Consider the following 21,133-nt stretch of genomic DNA (forward strand, 5'->3'; position numbering starts at 1 on the left):
AAGAGTAAAAAAAATTGCTTACAGAAAGTTCACGTCATCACATTATCGAGGATGTCTGAAATATTGTATATTTCCAGGCGTGATAATTTATATTGACTATTTTTAAATAATTATATAAAATCGATAAATAAATTTAATGAATAAGGTAATTGAAAATGATCAATAGTGAATCTTGAATGGTGTCTAAAAGTTGGTGAAACAATGACATGAGGTACCAACGTACATATATCGTTTATTTACATAAGGTAGATCGCTCTTTTTCAATATTAATTTTCTCTTCCTCCTCTTCTTTTCATCTTCTTATACAATGACAATGCCATGTGAAAATGCGTGTGTTTGCGTGCATGAAAATTCCTGCGTGAGTAAATAATGTCAGCGCGCATGGTTTTTTTCTTTTTCTTTAAAATCAAGTTATATCTCGCACTAAAATGTATATGTAATATGTATTTATGTAGGTATGTATGTAGATATGTGTGGTCAGTTTAGCGTTTGATAAAAAATTTTCTTTTTTTTTTCCTATTTTAGTGAAGAAGGGCTAGATGAGTGGATGATCATTTATATATGTGTATACATACATATATAATTTGTGTATATATATATATATATATATATATATATATATATATATTTGTTGTTTGGTTATTTATTAACATGCATCATTATCTTCTTCGATCTTCGATCTTCCCATTTCTTTTTTTCTCTTTCGGTTTTTCCTTTTCTTTCTTTCTTTGTCACATTTTGCTTATGAAGGAAGTAAATTTCGGGGATACGTTTTGGACCGTTCATTGTTTTGTTAATTCTTTTTTTTTCGTCATAAATTTTTTTTTCGTCGGACTTTTTATTAACGAGAGAACAACAGTTTTGAGTAGAAGTTAAATCGACTAGAACATTGGCTAAAGAATTAAAAAGATATCTTCCTCTCTCCACGGCCGAAGTTTGTTTGTTTTTTTATTTTGTTTTTGTTGTTGTTTTTGTTTTTTTTTCTTTTTATTTCTTTTTAAGTTAAGTTAAGTTAAGTTAAGTTAAGTTAAGATAAGTTAAGGTAAGTTAAGTATCTCTTTGTGGTTTTAAACGCAACATGAAGAGACAGAGACGGACATAAAGATAGAGTGAGTAAAGGGGAGCGAGGGTGGATTAAAGAGGTAAAATGTGTTGTTTTGTTTTTGTTTGTAAGTGTATGTGTAATTTAAGTGTCTCGATTAGAATGTAGATTAGGAGGAGACAAAAGGGAAGAGTAATCTTTCTTGTTTGTATAAACGTTTGTGTGTGTGGGTGTTCTGTTACTCTGTAACTCTGTAAATATATGTGTGTGTGTATAATGTATACATGTACACAAAAATCCGTACATAAGTCCCATTCGGTGTATAGATTACTATTGCCGGCGCAGAGATCGTTTCGTAACTGTTCTAATCTAATTAGTCATAGATTATAGAGAGATAATTATACCAATAGTAAGAATAATAATGATAATCATAATAATTCTAACGACTCGTTAGCGTCAATATAGGTACAATATAATGATTTTAGAGTAGCTTTACTTTTGATAACGTTTCGATATTATATGTCTTTTCAATAATTTCCTTTCATCTTTTTTCTTTTTTAATTTTCTCTTCCTCGGGTAACCGAAAAGGAAATAATAGTTAAAATAATTACATGGAAAGAAACCTAAGTATACAATGTCTCCAAACCTAAGGACAGATTTTTAAATTAGTCGGCGCGTTCGGCACAAGAGCTCTTAATAATTAATCGTTAATAAGTAATAATTAATTATAATAATATATATCTAGTAGAAATAGATAGAGAGAGAAAATGAAAAGATATATAAGTAGAAGGAGATCGGTCAAAGTGTGTGTTAATGTGTAAAGAGAAAAATTATCCTGAATGAATGTACTGTAACATAAGTAAAAAAAAAAAGGAAAGAAAAATAGAAAAAATCTAATTTATTGTTTTTTTTTTTTCTGTTTAGCCCAACGTTGACAATCGTATCAACTGATGTCATTTATCAAAAGTATTATGTCTTGCACATTTACTTATAATAGTTTGTGCTTTTTTTTTATTTTTTACGCGGATCGACAAGATTAGAAGAGCTTTGTTAATTTATCTTTTCTTCTTTTTATTGTTGTTCTTCTTGTAATTGTTATTATTTTGTTGTTGCGTGGTTGTGTTTAAACACTCAATGATACATACGAGATGAAAAGAATCATGTATACGGTGTGATAACAATTACTTTTCTTTCTCTTTTTCTCTTTTATCTGTTTCTTCTTTTTTCTTTAATCTTTTAAGAAACTGTCATACGTCTCTCTCTTTCTCTCTCTTTCTCTCTCTCTCTCTCTCTCTGTCTCTCTTTCTTTCTCTCGGATTTTGACAATGAAAATTAGTTTGTCAAAATTATCCCATCAAAGGCGATTGTTGGTACCATGCGAAAATTTTTTATTATTATTATAATTATAATTATTATTATTATTATTATTGTTGTTGTTGTTGTTGTTGTTGTTGTTGTTGTTGTTGTTATAATTATTATTATTATAATTATTATAATTATTATTATTATTATTATTATTATCGTTATTGTTTTTAGCTTTCATCTTACTCCTTTTTTTTTAATTAATTTCCTTTTCTTTCTTTCTTCAAATTTAGGAAATTGTTTCTGATCGAAGACTGTAATCAACGGAATATTTGTTGTTAACTTTTTGGCATTATTTTTTCGTCTTTTCCTTTTATTTATTTATTTACTTTTTTTTAAATCTTTTTTATCATGTCTTCAAATAAATTTTGAAGCACCGTATAATTGTCATACATACAACGAGAGAACGTGATAATTTGAATTCATATAAAAATTGCTGCGCTCTTCCTCCCTTTTGGTTTCCTCCTCCTTCTCCTTTTCCTCTAAAAATATTTACAAACGAACGGGATAATTATACAATATGTATTTTTTCTTTTTTCTTTTCTTTTCTTTTCTTTTTTGTAACAGAACAAACATCTTATCCAGATGTCATATTGAAATTTTTTTTGTCGCGTACGAAATTGTCTCTTCTTGTTTTTTTTCTGCAGTTTTTAATTTTTTATTATTTTTTTTTCCAAGTTTTAGTTTCTTTATATCACTGCTCAGCGCATCGAGGAAGGATGAAAATCGTTTCGGAGACGATACTTTATTTTTTTCGGTTTTGTTTTATAATCGGAGCTGCACTCGATATGTTTCAGTTTCTTTAAAAAAGAAAGAATTTGACGTGATTTCAGTTTCTTCAGTTTTTACATTTGTGAATTTCAAAGTTTTTCAATACTTATACAATCTTTGTAAAAATTTCTAAAATTTTTAAAATAATGCACATTATTAGAAATAATCTCGTATGTATAAAGAGAATCATTATTGTACATTAGTCCAATTAGTAATAACAAGTGAAGCTAATAATACTAGTAATAATTAAATTAGAATATTTAGAACAATAAAATATTTGTTACCATGTATTGTTCACTCACTTTACACGTTCAAATTCGTACAAGTTAGACAAAAATATTTCTTTGAACATGAGGTAGAGATACAGTCAAATAGTTCTATAGATAAATCTCAATGATATTTAAACTTCATCGCGATAATTGGGCTCACATTTTTAAAAATTTTTTATTAATTTCTTCTTTTTCTATTCTTGTTCTTTATCTTTGTTTTTTTTTTGTTAATTATATTCAAATGACAATTTTCGAAATCGTGAAAAAGTTGTAGTCACATATTAATATATCTGAGGTTGTAAAAACGATTTTCCATATCCTTCTTCGTGCAACTAATATTTCGCGCGTATCGCTATGCACTTTCAACGATTTATCAAACTAAATGGAACATTTGCTAATGTAGTACGATCATTATTGTGGCATTTTTATCATATTATTTTTTTCTCTTTTTTTCTTTTTTTACGTTTAATCCTTGAAAATATGCACACATTAAACGCGTTAAAAGATTAACGTCCACGTTTTAATGTAAACCTACATAACATTTACTTTTTTTGTAGAATATTTATAAGATAGGACAAAAGAAAAAACAAAAAAAACTATATAGAAGAGAGAAATATATAGGTATCTACATATGTACTTCCAATTTTACACGTTCGATTACTTTATTTTTGTTGTTGTTAATTGAGGAAAAAAATCGTTTTATCGAATTCTCATCTCATGCCAATTCGTCCTTCGTTAAGTAAAGTCTCGATTTCGATCGATAATCTCTGTTTCAATCTATGTATGTCAGCTCATTTTCTCTCTCTCTCTCTTTCTCTTTCTCTCTTTCTCTCTCCTCTCCCTCTTTGCAAGTATGTATTTTAAAGGCACGGGCCACATTTATTTATTTATTTATTTATTTTAGTTATTTATTTATTTATTTATTTATCTTTCCTTTTCCACTTTTGTAATCAACGACCAATACATTGCCACATATCTTTATGTTCGTAACATTATATATATATGAGTGTGTGTATACATACACGCACATATATATTTTTTTCCCCACGTTCACTGCTTCTGATGGTTAACAGCGACCATTCACAAAATCATTTGTTTAATCTGAATATAGAGAAAGCTTGGCTGTCCTATTTATTCATATTTCTTATCTTCTGTTTTCTTTCTTTTTTATTCTCGTGTCATGAATTATTTTTAAACTAGTACCATCGAAACTATTTTCTTTATCGATTCTGTTTCGCGAAAACTATGAAAAATGTTACTCTTCCAGTCTATATTTTTAACTTGTAATTAATTAATTAATTAATTAATTGTACATATAGAGACATTATATCATTATTATCATCGTCATCATTGGAGAATATAAGTTCTTATTTATAAGATATTTATTGCCGTTTGGGAAATTATCCAACTTTCGAAAATTTCAGCTTCACTTTTGGTGGCGATCGATTGAAAAAAAAAAAAAGAAAGAAAAAGAAAAAAGTCGATGTAATTACAGATTTGCAATTTCTTTTTTCTATTTTTATGTATTATGTTTCGAGTGTAAAAAAGTAAAGGACGATGCAGATAAGTTTTGTTTGTATTACTTTCTAATCGAAAACAATACGATTATGTTATAATATGGACTGATTATTATAGTTTGCAAAAGTAAAAGTTAGCTAAAACAAGACAAATAACGTCTATTGAAAATATTAAATTCGAAGAGGTTTAATTCTAATTAATTTTTTTAGAGATTGTTATAGAGGAATATAAGAATGGTCGTCCAACAGATAACAGCAATCGTATACCTAACAACTATGAAAGTATTCTTCCCGTGTTAGAAAGTCGACGCTTCTCTTTTACTTATTAGAGACAATTTTTCTTTTTTCTTCTTTTCTCTCTACCGAGCTACGTTGCAATCGACCGAAGAAATCTTTCTCCAAAAATCATATCTTGTAATTCTCTGCATAATTCAATTTTGTTTTCTTAACATTTTCATACACCTCCCCTATCTCTCTTTCTTTTCTTTTATATAATAATAATAATATGTATGTATATAGCACATTTTCTTGTAGTTACACGGACTCGATGAAAATTTTATTTTCATTTATAGGGTCGGCAAAAAGTCCCTAAGTGATTTTAACAAATTAGTTATACTCTTTTTCAAGACATTTCAGGCTAATTTTTCTTTTCTTTTTTCAGATCGTTCAAACAAACTAGAAGCTTGTAGTTTTACAATCTGATAAAAAAGCCTAGAAGGGTTTCGAAAAATAGCGTAAATTGAATTTTTAAAATTACCTAAAAACTTTTGGTCTACCCAATTTGAATACGTATACGTATATGTTGTCACAATGTCTGCTAATATTTAACGACGTATTTGGTGTACATTTTCGAGAAAATGTATTTGAGTACTTCATAATTACAGAGTACATATAATATACGAATGTATATGTATATGCATCTGTTATATATACATATGTATATATTTTGCATAAGGTATATTTATAATTATACTCGTTTTTGACTTATTCTCTGAAGTTCATTTCTTAATGGACAGATGCAATCTTTTTTTCTCTATTCCAATATCCAAAATAATGGATAAATCGCGTGAGAAAATCTCAATGTGTTTATATACGTGTAGATATTAGAAACAGTTTCTCTCTCTCTCTCTCTCTCTCTTTCTTCCTTCCTTTCTTTCTTTCATTCTTTCTTTCTTTCTTTCCTTCTTTCTTTCATTCCTTCCTTCTATTCAAAAGATCTTCAATCGATCGTAACATTGCTACAAGTTAAAAATGTTGAATTTCATAATCAAACTGCGAGAAATCGAAAGAGTTCCCGACCGATTAAAACATTTAATCAGGAAAATTCGCTGTATGGACGAAATTCTAAATCATTGTATACGTTTAAAATACTGTGCTATATTTATGTATTAGAAGTCCTGTCACCTGAGTTCTCTCTTTCTCTTTTTCTTTCTCTCTCTCTTTCTCTCCCTTTCTCTTTTTGTCTGTCCGTCTGTCTGTGTGTCTTATTTACTTATAACGAAGGAACATTCCTCTAGACAAATATAAAGTTTACTGGCAGAATACTAGAAATAATAACTAGAACCAACTGGTGGCACCACCAAATTTGCCAGAGAGACCACCGATACCCTTGCCGAACATACTGCCGACTTTGCCAACAACGTTAGAAGTTACGTTGCTGATATTTGCTACATAGTTCGCATCTTCTCCTCCCATCGTTTCCACGATCGTCACCTTTGTTTTTGGTCTTTCCACGTCTTCGTCGTTACCATTTTCGGAAAGTCCTCTACGAGAATGTATTTTTTGATAAAATAATCGAAGAAATCAATTAAATAGAATAAATGATAAATACGAGAGCCAGTGGATTATGAAATGTGATCTAAATCGTTCGAGGCATTGAAAGATATACTTTGTCTTTTATATATCGCGTTTGTGTAATCTCTCTAAAATAAATACACTAGCTTTTGCTTTTGCTTGTCATTATATAAAACGAAATATGATTTAGATTTAACTTTTCATAATCATCGACTGAAGTGCATCAACCGATTACATACTCTTCGTTCTGAGCGCTCATGGTTAAGGCACAAGTTGCTTCTTCCGTCTGCATCCTTTTGGATATAGTCTGATATGTCTTCGAGTTGAGCTTTTCCTCCATCACACCTTGAAGCTCAAAGTCCGAATAGATCTTCTTAACGATGTGAGCGAGACAGGTACATTGATAAAGATGTAAACTATGATCTAGTCTCTCGGACAGCCACGTGCACAGCATTTGAATTTGTGCGGTGTACCATTGCTAAGGAAGAAAAAGAAGAATTTATATCGTAAAAAAATAAGACAAGTAAGACATTGATGTCTATCTGTAAAATTAATAATTTACCTCGAAGAAAGTCAAAATCCATAATTCGTCGAGTACTTTGCTACGAATCTGATCCATACAATTCCTTGTGAAATTAACGTACGCTTGACCCATTTCCTTACCGCTTCCCGACACCTTCTACAAAAGATCCCATAAAATATCTATGGCATTTTTTAAGCTACCTACACTAAAGCCCTTTACAAATAAAAGGAAAAGAAGAAGAAACATTCATGCTACACCAATGCGATATTTGATTGACAAAAGAACAATGAACCACGTACCGTAAAGCTAAGGATAGAACCGATAAGAGATCCTTCATCGTAACGAGATAACTTGGACAATGTTGTTTCCAAAACTGTAACTAATTTATTAATCATTCCCTGGTTCATTGCGGCTGAAGTTTTTTCTAATAGATCATCGATCTTCGAATGATATTGATGCTAAAAAAAAAGATAGAAGAAGAATGATAATAATAAAGAATTTAATAAAAGATTTCTAAATAAACATTTATAAATAATCGCATACCACGTCGACGCCATCGACAGTGCAAAGTTTGAAACTCTGATTCTTTGCATCCAAAATAACATTCACCATAGCACACATTTCAGATGGTATTATATAATCGGTCGATGTAAACGTCACACCCTTTTTAAGCCATTGCTGAAAAGCCGTGTCTGTCCTCTGAATGCACGATTCTATCATATCACAGGCCATCAGTTTCAATCGTTGCTCTAGGTGTTGTCGAAATTCTTGATCTGGCCAATGTAAGCCACCGATAAACGATTGCAAAGCATCGAGCTTCCAGAAAAGATCTTCGGAGGTTGCACAACCGTTTCCTTTGATCTCCCAACGTTCTTTTTCGAATCCTTTGTGAATGGACTGAGCAATTGATGTTTCCATTAAATCGACGTATCGTACGACCAACGGAGCAAACGTGTCACGCAAGTGTTGATGAAACCTTCCATTCTTCAAGTTGTCTAAAAATTTTTTTAAGTACGTCAAATAATGAGATTTATAGTTCTAGCGAACAATAAATATTCAATTGACTTTCAGTTTAACTTACCATCTGTTCTAAGATAATCATTCAAAATCTGGAACAGTGGGAAACTGTCCCAGGTATCAGGTGGTTGCTCAGCCAAGACCTTATCCATGTCGACAGCAAAAAGCGACCAAAAGATCTCGGCGTGCTCCACCATGAGATCGCTAAACCAGGCGAACGCCTGCGGTACAGTATAGTAGGAGCAGATCGTGAAAATATTGGACGTCACACATATACGGCGGGCACTGTTTTTCTAGCTCAGAGCAGTGGGACCGCTACCCTGAGCACGGAGTCCTCGAGGACCCAGAAGACACTACTTCTACTCTATGTGTACGTCGTGAGAATATATCGAGTGTTGTGAATGAATTTTATTCTTATGAAAAAAAAAAAGAAGAAAGGTAAATTAAACAATAATCATTATTTAACGTGGAAGATATAGACATGTAAATTGCAACATCACTCCAGTTAAAAATTCCTCGCGATTGTGATAATGAAAAAATGATCAACGCGTTTTGTCTTCTGAGGAGGCTGCGGACCCTTACCAAGTCCGTATTTGAAGCATGCTACCCTCTCTCTCGAGAACTCCGAGAATGGACACTCAGTTCTAGAAACCCAACTAATACCTCCGAATAATGCTCTTCGTTTTGTTGGAGGAGATCGACGCACAATTCGGCAAGATGTATTAAATCCTCCAACTTTTTGCTAGGAGGTACGCAAACCTCGCCACTGAAATCATCTTCGATCTTAGCTTCCGCCGACAGCTTCGTGTAATTTACGAGAGCTGCCGTTTCTAAACAGGACTTGATCAAGCCTTTAACTTCTTCTTGCGGAACTGGTGTTACACTATCCTTCATCAAAACACGTTCCAAAAGAGATAGGGTAGACTTCAAAGCACCTTCTGGTCGTCCAAATGGAAAGCTATATCTGCATTATTCATACAATTTATTTATTTTTGTTTTTAATGTATTATATGTGTAAAATATTTTCAAAGATATGTCAAAATTGTTATTTTACCTGAAATTTGTAATTTGTTTTTCAAGGATTTTTCTAAGTCTCTCTTTGACCTCCTGAAATTTATCTTTTTCCTCGTGAGTGATCGAACCTACGCCATCCGTGGTGTTACCATAAACGTGAGTAGCACAAAAAGCAAAGCTAAAGTGTAGCAACGTTGGATCTATCATAAGTCCACGATCGACTCTGTCTAGAAGATCGTGTAAGTAACAAAGATGACGGAAGCAGCCACGCACACCGTATCTATAACAATTAATAAATATTTTTCGATTTTTCACTGAGCATGATTTTTTAGCAATAATTCTTCGTTATTATTCCATTTCCAAATATCATTAATATTGTATATTTATTTATATATATAAAACATGCAAATATATAATCATCACGCCAGAAGATATGCAATACTTCAGACACTATCGATAATGTTGCTTACCAGCGCCATCTATCAGTAAGTAACTTTTTTTATCCCTCATAACAGACAACCATGTTTAGCACATATATATGACGGTGCTGCATGCACCAAGGAGTAAAAAAAAGTTGTTTATTTATAGATGGCGCTCGTAAGCAACATTATCTGCAGTATCTGGAGAGTTGCATACTTTTAGGCGTCTCATTAATTGGATGAATAAATAATTTTTGCGCATAATCAGCATAGTTATGCTATAACACATCTTCTAAACATAATGAAATAATCACTGACTCTTTTTTACAGAGCAGTGTTTTATGATGTTAATGACATTACCTAGCACAATACTCATCAAGCACAAAAACTTGACCAGGAGAGAACCAACCCAAGGAGCAATAAGGATCGTTCAGTCTGTAGTCCAGGATTAAATTCTGTAGAAATTTGAAAAGTGCATGATGATCGAATTTACATGGATCCGCACTAATGTAATCTTCCATTCCATGTTTCTTAGCTCTGTCAGCATCTCCTTGAATCTTGCTAATCGTTGAATTCTTGTCTGCCACGGATACTGGTGGTGTCGGCTTGTGCGACTGTCCTGTCGCTCTGTACATAGCCATTACCCATAAATGGCATTCGTTTTCGTCATCCGAGGCGTAGACTATATTGTCACCTTCACGTACCGCGTTGAAAAAGAACCTGTCGAGTACACGTAATACATGACCAGAGTTTTTGTCTTTTTTTTTTAAGGGCTAGCATCAACCTATCCACAGCACTCCATTTCTGAAATTGCATTGCTTTCATCGAAATCTTAAAAGAAACGTCTTATTTATCATAATCAATCTGTGCACTTGTTCGTGTGTTTCTTCTATCTATACACCCATCTATATATGTAGATATACATTAAACTATCAAATCTACTACGAAGCACAACTTCTAGGTCGAATCGAGTCTCAAATTAACCGAATCTCTTATGGAATTCGAAGAATTCTAAAATATCTGGATAATCTATGGAAAATCCTGGAAGTTGAATCACATTCGAATCCCAAAAAGTTCGACAGCGGGTCATAGCTTTTGAAACTCGAGTCGATCTAAAAGCGTTGACAAAACTCTTTGCCTTTACTTTTTCTACAATTTTATTAATTGTAGAAAAGAAAAAAAAAGAAACAGCAAATTTTTTACTACTGTTGTAAAGAGTTATTGTGATCATGCCTAATAAAAGGATGTACAGATAGTATTCTAATTGTGAAAATATCAACAAAGTGCTCTTAATATGTTTATGCATCACTGATTGCCGTTGATCGTTGAAGAACTACATAAATTGTACTAATAGCATGCCACTACGGCGTTAGGTATCTCCTTTTAAATTTTTTCGGAAATTTACCTTCCGCCTTCTAAATCCATGCCGACCATGAGATTAGCGGAAATAGCTTCGATATAGTCCACGGTATAGCCATCGAGCTGCATCATTTCCGACGGCTCGCTTTTCTTTTCTTTATACGAGCACATCGCAAATGTGTACTGCGAGACTTGGACCAACACAAAATATCGCTTCTTCCACTTTTTCCATACAGACTTGCCCTGAGCGTAAAGATAACCACAATGTTTCATGTTCAATGGCTTATCCATTCGACAAGCTATCTTCATACGGAGATCTTGATCAGGATTATTCTTTGGTACCCTCATTCGATGCCATTCTGGTACTTTGCATGAAAGTGGAGTTGGCCTCAATACAACCTTTCCCAATTCCTTATCCTCCAAAGCCAATACAGCTGGATTTTCTGTGTAAAGTCTAACTTTCACTACGGGGAGAGGATGCATCGTGGTAAAATCGCCCTGAGTATCCCACCTAATAACATCAAAAAAGGAAAAAGATGTCACGGTCCTTTCCTTTCGTTTATCCCGTATATTTTCACGTCCTTCTTAAAATAATTTTAATAGTAATATTTACTCACATTGGTTTGGACGCTTCGGCTTGATCAGTCTGTAACTTCTCGCTACCCTCCACTTGCATAGTGCAATAAACTATTTTATTGGGTGCTAGACTCTTTAGGCCTTTGACCTCCATAACAACTACTTCCAATTGGAAAGTCAGGCCGACGTCTATTTTTGACAGCTGGGGATCGGAATCAGCGGAGTCGCCCTCCAGTTTAGCGAGGGAACCCTGACCGCGGCAGCGGGAGCGCTCACCACGATAGTTGTAGCGCTTCAGCTTCTGCAGCCCGTATTTGCTGTCTATCGAACCCTTGGAGACCGGTAACGACTCCAAATTAGCCATTAGCAGGTTGATAGACGACTTGAGCTCCTCGATGTAGAGCGACTCCATCTCTTTCAGGAGGAACCTCGGCATGAGCTTGCGGTTCTATAGGAGAAGGATTGCTAGATGTTCTTCAGACTTACAGAAGAGGAATATAGACAAAGGAAATATAAAAGAAACAGAGAGACAGAGAGAGAGCGCGCGAAAGAGTAAAAGAGTAAAAGAAAGAAAAAGAAAGAGAGAAACTTGTATCCTAATGCAAGCCTTTTAGTAGGATTAACTGGATGACATAAAAGCGAGAAGAAAAGAAAAGAAATAAAATACCTTCTCCATTTCGTTGACTTTTTGTATGCGACCGTCCAGCTCCCTCCTGATGGCGGCAGCCTGTTCGTCGGCTGAGTCCAACAGGAGGGCGTTGAACAGAAGCTGATGTTCAAACTTCTTAATTCCAAGGATTTGCTGAAACATGTCGTACAACTGCTCCTTCGACAATATCAATTCCGAGTTCAAAGACTGCTGTTGCATCCTGGAAGGCCTCTTTGTGTCTTCATCACCTGTCCCCTTGATGATACAATCGAACTTGGCCAACCAGGACGTAAGCACAGTCTCTTTGCTCAGCCCGTCGATTTCCGGGAGGCTTCGAACACGTTTTTCAATGTTCTTCTTAAATACCTCACGGAAGTCGAATTGGGAACAAGCACCGCTTTGTACCATTCGAACTACTCTGTCTGATTTCAGAAATACGTCGAAGTAATTCTGTATCGCATTGCGGAAAGCCTCGTCGGCCATTATCTGCGTTTCACCTTTCAAGAAACCCTGAAAATCAAAACGTTTAATAAAATTTTTAAAGGCCGTACTTCTTTTTCCTTTCTTTATTTTTCTTTCTTTTTTGTTTCTTGTTTTTTCGTTAACCAAATATTTTTAATTAGAAGGATCTCGTTAACCTATTAACCTAGTCCCTCAATAACGTTCTCCCTCGAATAATAGCATTTTCCATACATCATTAAAATTTCCAAAGTGTTACTCTTGAAAAAATTTTTACTAAATTATCTTACCAATTGGTAACAACGTGTTAAACACGGAGACCTCATTCTGTTTAATTGAATTTTCTAGTTTCAAAGTGAACAAAATAAAATGACACATCATCTACATGCGGAAATCCGTTCGCCGTGATGACGTGAGAATTTATTGTCGATAATAACGAATTATACACATATGTATATTCTAGCAAATAGGAACTAATGTGATTAGGCCCTCATCAGAGCAATTATTGACGACCATCGGCGCGACCGTAGATAATTTAAAGCAGAGTATCACATCGATTTATCAGAGAGTGTATAACGAAGGTGAAGGTTATACACGAATCAACTGTAAGACCCCGTGTAAGGTTTCTTGAAATTACCGTCTCTTTTAAAAGGTTTCTAACGCTTTCGATATTATAAATTCAACACCTGTTAATTACGTAGAAATAGGTATCTCACGTTACGACATTAAAATTGTAAAGGCTTTAACGTGACAATCATTTTGTAGATGTCAACAACATATATTTCGTTTAATTAAAAACGTATTCACGTGTCATATCAATTGAAAACCGAACAAAGAGAAATGCCATTTACCTGAAAGCGAGAGCAGATTGTTTCGAGTTGTTGCTTCGTTACTTTCATTTGCCTACGTGTCATATCCATCGGTTGTTTCGCATTGAATGGGTAAGCAATGCATCGTGAAATAAAAACGTACAGTTGTATCCTGGTCTTCCTTTCTTCTTCTTCTCTCTCTTGTTTATCCTGAAAAATCCATCAATTATATGGTTCACATAATACGAACTATTACGAACAATTAAACGTTGTGCAATTTGCAATTGTTTGAGACATTGAATGAGACAGAGAAAAAATAAAAAAGTAAAAACTGTCATCAGCAAGTAGTCAAAGTCGATGATAAGACACCCGCAAATATGTTAGAAAGAGAAATCAAAGCTTACAACTGGAGATATTTCTTATATTAAATGAAACATAAAAAAGAAAAATAAGCAAATGGCAAGTGGTCGTTGGTCAGGGTCAACGATAAGAGATACCTGCAAATCCACTTCAGTTTTTTCACTAGCAACAGACGGCGAAGGACTGGTTGGTCTCTGAGAATAATTTGCAGCATCTTGAGCTGCACTCATAGAGGGTGACAAAGAATTTCTTGCACTCGAAATACTTGGTACGTCGAGAGCAGAACCAGAATCTTGTGAGAGCGTGCCGGCAGTACGAGCTGGACCATGTGTGCCAATACCACCGGCTGGACCGACGTGGTTCGAGCCACCAGGAGACGCGGTGATGCCCGATGCGAGCGAACCAACGCTCCCGGAAACTGTACCACCTCCAGGACCACCAGCAGGATGGTGGTGGGAACCGTGGGAGCTTCCGCTACCTCCACGGCCACCGCCGCCACCTCCATGGTGAGTACTCTGGTCCTCTTCGCTCTCCTCCTCCGATGAACTTGGATCTATCATCTTTTATATATGTTAGGCCTTCTTCCAAGGCCCAAACGCTTCACCGAGCGGTCCTCGACCTCCCAATATGGAGGTCCAGCCGCTTCACTTGATCACGGACCCGTCTTGCACGCCAAGATTATCCTAAATTCCTCTTCTATTCACCTTATTTCTTCTTGTTTCTATAAATCAAATTAATTTATTACTTCTTCAAATTCCCTCTTCAATATTCCTTCTTCGTGCTTTAGTCAGATATGATTCATTTGTTAAATCAAACAAATATTGCGTTTTATCAAGTTATTCAATTTAATTCGTTTTCCTTTAATAATCCTCTTGTCGTGAGTTTAAAAGAGGGCAAAGGAATGTTAACAAATTCACGTTGTTTATTTCATAGGAACGAGTTTAGAATCGCCTCACTATATTCGTCTTTTACTACTCAAAAGAACACGTCCTCCATCATCATCGTACACGACCACCCCACTCCTTTGAAAAGCTTTAAAGTTTCAAGGGAAACTGAACAGCTTTTGAACGACGCATATATATATATATATATATATATCGACTGTAATATTTCACTCTCTTGGAAAGCTTTTTCAGATTGCACAGTGGTACGAAGTAAGTGGAAATATCGATAATAAGTCGGACATGCCGAAGAAAAGATTTCTTCTTTAAAAAAAAATAAAGAAATAGAAAAAAAAGAAATAAGAAAAGATATATAAAAGGAAACTGATACATGTATGAATTAATATGAATTGTCTTCGTGATTTTCTAAAATGAAATCATTTCAACAACGGTGGCACGTTTGTTAAATATGTCTGATAAGCATTTGGTATACCTTCAGTACTATAGAAATGAACTCGTGTGAATACTACAACAAAACTACAAAACGATGAACGCGCATACGGGCGCGTTAATACCTAACCCAGAAATGCAAATGTTTCCGCCGCAACGTTGATACCGATTGTCATTCCATGCACGGAAAGTGAATATACATAGATGAATATATGTCTCTATTTTATATATACGTATATACAGGTTCAAGCTATTATGTACTACTCATCATTCGTCACGAAAGCGTTAGAAAAAAAAATAGAAAAAGAAGAAAAAATACGGTTACTATTTTCTATAAAGAATACGATGATATATATAAATTCATTTTCAATCAAAATTTGTTTGTACATAAGTTCGATAATATCATTCACAAATAGGAAGAATCGTCGATCTAATTAAATCCAAAGACATATATCCTATATCATAGTGCACATCTCGAAAATTCGAACATTATTTACACCCTATGTTCCCTAAGAGAGAGAAAGAGAGAGAGAGAGAGAGAGAGAGAGAGAGAGAGAGAGAACCCTCAAAGTAATCGTTTTAGTGCATTATTAATGCAAGACCGGCACATACAGAGTAAAGCTGCCTTTTACTTCCAATGTGTAGAGCTTTGATCGAAATTTGTCTTCGTCTTTATTCGATTATCAGACTATGAACATTATATAACGCACGATTAAATATTATTATTTAATATTTTTCTACATCCATAATAGCCATTTATATATGATACGACGCCATGATTCGTAATAGAGATAAATTCTAACATAAAAGATATATATAGATAATGTTTGCAAAAATATACCGTGTATTCTATTGTTCGGAAAAAATTATTCCAATATTGGCTTAACCAAATTTATGCAAAATTTGCTTGATATTCAATGTGTTATATAAAAAAATGTTACATATATTACGTACCACGAACATGACGGATAATTTATCAAACAGCAAAGAATTCGAAAAAATGCACGAAGACGATGTTCGTTGAAACATCGATTTACGGAAAATACGACGCAAAACTTAATTGAAATACTCTATGAACTTGTGCGCATGATTCCTACACAGTTTTGTGACTATATACATATTATGTTAAAGTAAATGAAAATTTGACTTCGTATAACTTTGCCTCAGGTGTTACGTGTTACAATTAATTAATATCGAACCAGATGAACAAAATACTCTTTCATGTTAAATAGACAAATTTTTATAGTTTTTTATTTCTTTCTTTTTTGTTATATAGGTATAATCCTTATGAATTGAAACAAAGATAATCCGTTCTCCAAACAAACAATTCATCGATGACGCTTTTATAATCTATATTCACGTTTTTCTTTTTATTTATTTTTATTCTTTAAATACAAATCTCGTACATAAATTTCATTAAATCGATGGATAATAGATTTAAAGCAATTACATCAATTAGTATAATCAAATTCATCGATTTATTTATTACATAATATGTAATGTATTCAACGACTCAATAAACAAGAATTTATCTGATTCGATTCGTTCGAGAAACAATCGTGGTTATATGATCACGTTTCTCTATATTTTATAATTATTCGACGAATAAAAAAAAAACGAAAAAATTGAAAGTTTGAAAATAAGTGAAAAGTTCTTTCGATAATATATGAGGCTGAAATTTTTTAGTGAAAAATTCAAGGAAAATTATTTTCCATTGAGTGAATATTTCTTCCTTTCTCTTTTACTTCTACTCTCTATGGACGATCCCGTAAATGTGAAAAATACATGTTCTTGTGAATGCAAAACTTTTGTGCTTGTATATATGTGTGTGCAAGAGTGCATCCAACTGTGAGAGGAAAAGATTTGTCATCTGCATAGAATGTATATATTCTATGCAGACTATACGTACATATATATATGCACACACACACAGCTTTATCTTTTTCTCACACAATGTAGAGATACGAGAATGAAAAATGAAAAATTCTGAAGCAACGAAAATAAGGATTTGTAAATCCCTGAATTCGCACAATTTGTCATAGATAAATTGATAATACATCTAATCACTAAAAATGCAATAGTATATTTTTCAAAGCAATCTATTCATACATTTACTATCTTGCAATCTCTTTTACTTATATGCAAGTTTTTATATGTGTCTGCGACTTGTGTGGGTGAAAGCGTACGCACTTTACGATACCTAATCAATGAACGATGTAGGAAGACTCATAAAGGTCATAGTAGACCGAGCTTATCTTCCTACTCGAACGTAAATGTGTGTAAAAACACCAGAAAAGGTATAATGGTTGAAATAAAGAAATTAGTATAACATTTGTAAAAAGTCTTTACTATAGCGCAAAGAAATATTTACTAATTTTTTAAATTTACATTAATATCTAAATTAATAATTAAATCAGTGATCTTAAATGAAAAAAATTGCACAATAATGCGAATCAATTAAAAGGAAAAGATATGTATACATATACATGATTTTGATAATCACAGATTTATTCGATTGAAATTTTAAAAGTTTGTTAGATTTCAAAGGACGCGCTCAGGACGAGTCTGATAAAATCTCATTCGTATTTAAGCCCGGCCCAATTAATCTTTATGAATTTTTCATAGAGCTCTCGACACGCGAAAACCGTCTAGACGACTTGATTTTGATTCAAATACAATAGTAAATTAAATAAGTCTTAAGTAATAATTCCAAGTTGATAACATTTATTTTGCCATCTTCTTTTCGTTAATTCGTTAAGTAATCATTTTAATTAATTATGGATACCATTTAATATTGTGTCTCTATTTGTTTTAATCTATTAATGAAATGGAAAATGTCATGTTAATTTTATAACTTATTTAACAAATTAATATTGTACGATCTTCAATTCCAAACATGTGAAATAAGTTGTTTATACTTATCTACATTTCTTTTCATACCTTCTTGATAGTTATCTTTCATCTACATATTTTATTTTAGAATTATTATCAATCATCTCCGAATTTTTATATTATTTTTATTCTATTTTTATTCAATGAAAACCACGTTAATAAAATTTTTCAGGTATGAGTTAACAATACAGAGTAGTATAAACTACACTTTAATTCTTGCCATTATACCTCTTCTAACTTTTGTTAGAAGCTTCTTCTATGTACCGCATTACAAACCTGTTTAATATTAATGATTGCTGTCTGTGGTTGGAGATTTCAAAGAAGAAAAAGAAAGAGAAAAAAAAAAGAAAAAGAAGTTTTTGTTGGAACTGCATTAAGTCAAACGTCAGACACTAAAGGAGGCTAATCGACGTGAGAAAAATGAACTTTGAGGTCGTTCGATCAATTATTTATACGATTATATCGTATGAGACAATAACATTTTTATATAATAGATTTATTTTTCAATGAAATTTTCATTTCTCTATCTTTCTTTCTCCCTCTCTTTATATCACAAAAAAGAGTAAAGAAGAGATAACAAATAATATCGATTGGCAGCGGCCTATTTAACTGGACAAACAACGTAATCCAGATTATCGACGTTCTTGTTTAAACGTTGGCATTTAAACGATCTTAAAAAAAGAAAAAAAATAATATTTAATCTAACAATGTTGAAGTACATATATCTCTACCACAAACACGATAAAGCTTTTCCTGTTGTAACATGAATGACGAAGCCACCGACCGCTGGTGTTCCATTCAGCTGGACGGATAACAGAACCAGTTCAAACGAAGCTCTAGATTACTCGAAACGATGTTATATCTTACGAATTTTTCTCGGTTCGTTTGTAATCAACAATACAAAAAGAAGAAAGAAGAAAACAAAAAAATTTCACGAGAAATTGCATGAAAGTCGAATACATAATATAGTAGAAAAAGAAAGAAAAAAAGAAAGAAAGAGAGAGAGAGAGAGAAAGAAAGAGTAATCCATCATCAGCGCTTTGGGAAACGTGTCCTCGTTTCCGTAATTTTGAGTTCTACTTTTAACAGAGCAGAGCTTCCGCATTCAGAGCATTTCTCTCTCTCTCTCACACTTTTTCTCTTTTTTTTATTCCCAACGCTCGCTCTTTCTACAGACTATGAACGCTACCACATATAGATCTTAATCCGTTAAAAAAAAAGAAAAAACTAAAAAAAGAGCATAGGAAAGGAATGAAGAAAAATAGATTCTCGAGTAAATTCCTTGAAGAGTAAGTAGGTTCATTAAAGACGAGTAAAATTCTTCGTAATTATTATTCTAGCTTAATGACAATCACAGAGGTCAGTCATTGGCATGCATAGTGTGTTCCAAGATTTTTATTTTTCTAATATTAATCTAAAATTAATCCCTTGAGAAGAATAAAGAAACAGATAGAGAAGATGAAGAAAGAGAGAGAGAGAGAGAGAGAGAGAGAGAGAGAGAGAGAGAGAGAGAGAGAGAGAGAGAGAGTTATCTCGGCGAATTAACATCAAGGATTATTAAATAATAGTTGAAGAATTGTTGAGTACTATGAATAAAAACACCTGCTCTCTCTATCACATCGACATCAAAGAACTTAGAATGTTCTTGCTTGAATTATATCTTCCATGATTATGAATGTTAATACTATGTCTTTTTCTAAGAAAATAAAGTAGTCTACAAAAGAGTTATGTGCAAAGATCGAAAAATAGTAATAGAGGAAACAACGAGTTTCCTCGTGTCGAGGCTGATTCGACTCCTCAGCAGTGTGTTATTGATCTAGCTTGAACACGAGTTGGAGGCTTCGCCATTACTAGTAGCCAGACAGGCATATCGGCTGTTTCGCAGCCGCAGGAAGGACGTTACTGTGTAGCTGGGTGTGTCCAAAGCGAAAGAAAGAACAGGACAATGTTGATAATAGCTCGAGAAGGCTAGTCATGTCTTGATTTTAAAGTACACGCACATGCACACACGCACACACAGAGACTAACCTCGTATCAGATGTAGCGTGGTCACAACATAGAAGACAATCGTACAGCCATTGTGAAGTCTTGAAACACGTATAAGTGTTCTTGATTAAGTCTTGATTAGATGATAATGTGTATCTTCAGTGAAAGCTTCAAAGTAGATAAAGATAGACTCTCGTCGCGATGATGTTTCCTTCTGGAGAGACGAAGAGAAGGATAATTAGATAAGAATCAAACTTGTCGATCAAACCGAATTAAGACAGAAAGAGAAAGAAAGAGAAAGAGAGAAATAGAGAGGGAGAGAATATGTACGAGGGTTGTAAAAGCGAGTAAAACGGACGACGGATCCTTGCGGTGATCCGCAGGGTGGCGCGTTCGACTGGCTCCCTTCGTCGACTGACGTGCCGAAAAGTGAGAGAGACGGAGAGCGCTGTGTCAGCAGCGGGAATGATAGAGAGGGAGCCACGAAACGGTGGATGCAATATATGTGTATGTACTTGCTTTTCCACCCTTTACATATCTACTTTTGCATCAGTGTGTCTATATATATATATATATATATATATATATATATATATATACATACATACATACGCGCACGCACACACACACATATCCAAGTATATGTTAATACCAGTGGATGAAATTTGACACATTTGTAGCAAAGAGGAAGAGAAGGCGGTCATATTATTAAATTCTTTTTACGCAATTAAGCTTCCTAAAAGGCACGCTTTCTCCTTGGTAATTAGATCAGTCCGACGATGAGGGACGAACGTCGTGACGTGATGCAAGTACGCTTCGAATGGAAACGGTACTTGCGCGGTTCGGGGGCTGCAAGTGCCGGCAAAGATAGAGAGGTCTGATGAAAAGCATGATGTTAGAGAGAGAGAGAGGAAAGAGATAGAGAGAGAGAGACAGAGAGAAAGGGTGAACACAGAAGGTAGATGAAGAGTGAAGGGAAGGACG

At 33.7% G+C, this 21,133-nt stretch overlaps 1 protein-coding gene across 2 annotated transcripts; it reads right to left on the reverse strand.

Annotated features, from left to right (window-relative positions):
* Positions 1–207: 207 nt before the first annotated feature.
* LOC127068555 (calcium-dependent secretion activator) lies at positions 208–20,988 on the reverse strand. Of its 2 annotated transcripts, none has more exons than XM_051004840.1 (16): positions 20,873–20,988; positions 20,192–20,363; positions 14,078–14,661; positions 13,623–13,790; positions 12,331–12,822; positions 11,705–12,111; positions 11,134–11,598; positions 10,089–10,448; positions 9,350–9,589; positions 8,959–9,259; positions 8,360–8,516; positions 7,822–8,273; positions 7,578–7,736; positions 7,318–7,434; positions 6,995–7,233; positions 208–6,726 (listed from the first exon to the last, which is right to left on the reverse strand). In XM_051004840.1, the coding sequence occupies exons 3-16, from the start codon at positions 14,498–14,500 to the stop codon at positions 6,519–6,521; spliced, it is 4,188 nt and encodes a 1,395-aa protein (XP_050860797.1). In that variant the 5' UTR covers positions 14,501–14,661; positions 20,192–20,363; positions 20,873–20,988; the 3' UTR covers positions 208–6,518. The 2 variants fall into 2 exon arrangements, with proteins under 2 accessions (XP_050860797.1, XP_050860796.1); XM_051004839.1 differs by having other exon boundaries at positions 8,360–8,528.
* Between the last annotated feature and the right edge of the window lie 145 nt (positions 20,989–21,133).

Source organism: Vespula vulgaris, chromosome 13 (genome assembly GCF_905475345.1).
Source record: "Vespula vulgaris chromosome 13, iyVesVulg1.1, whole genome shotgun sequence".
Classification (NCBI taxonomy): Eukaryota; Metazoa; Arthropoda; class Insecta; order Hymenoptera; family Vespidae; genus Vespula; species Vespula vulgaris.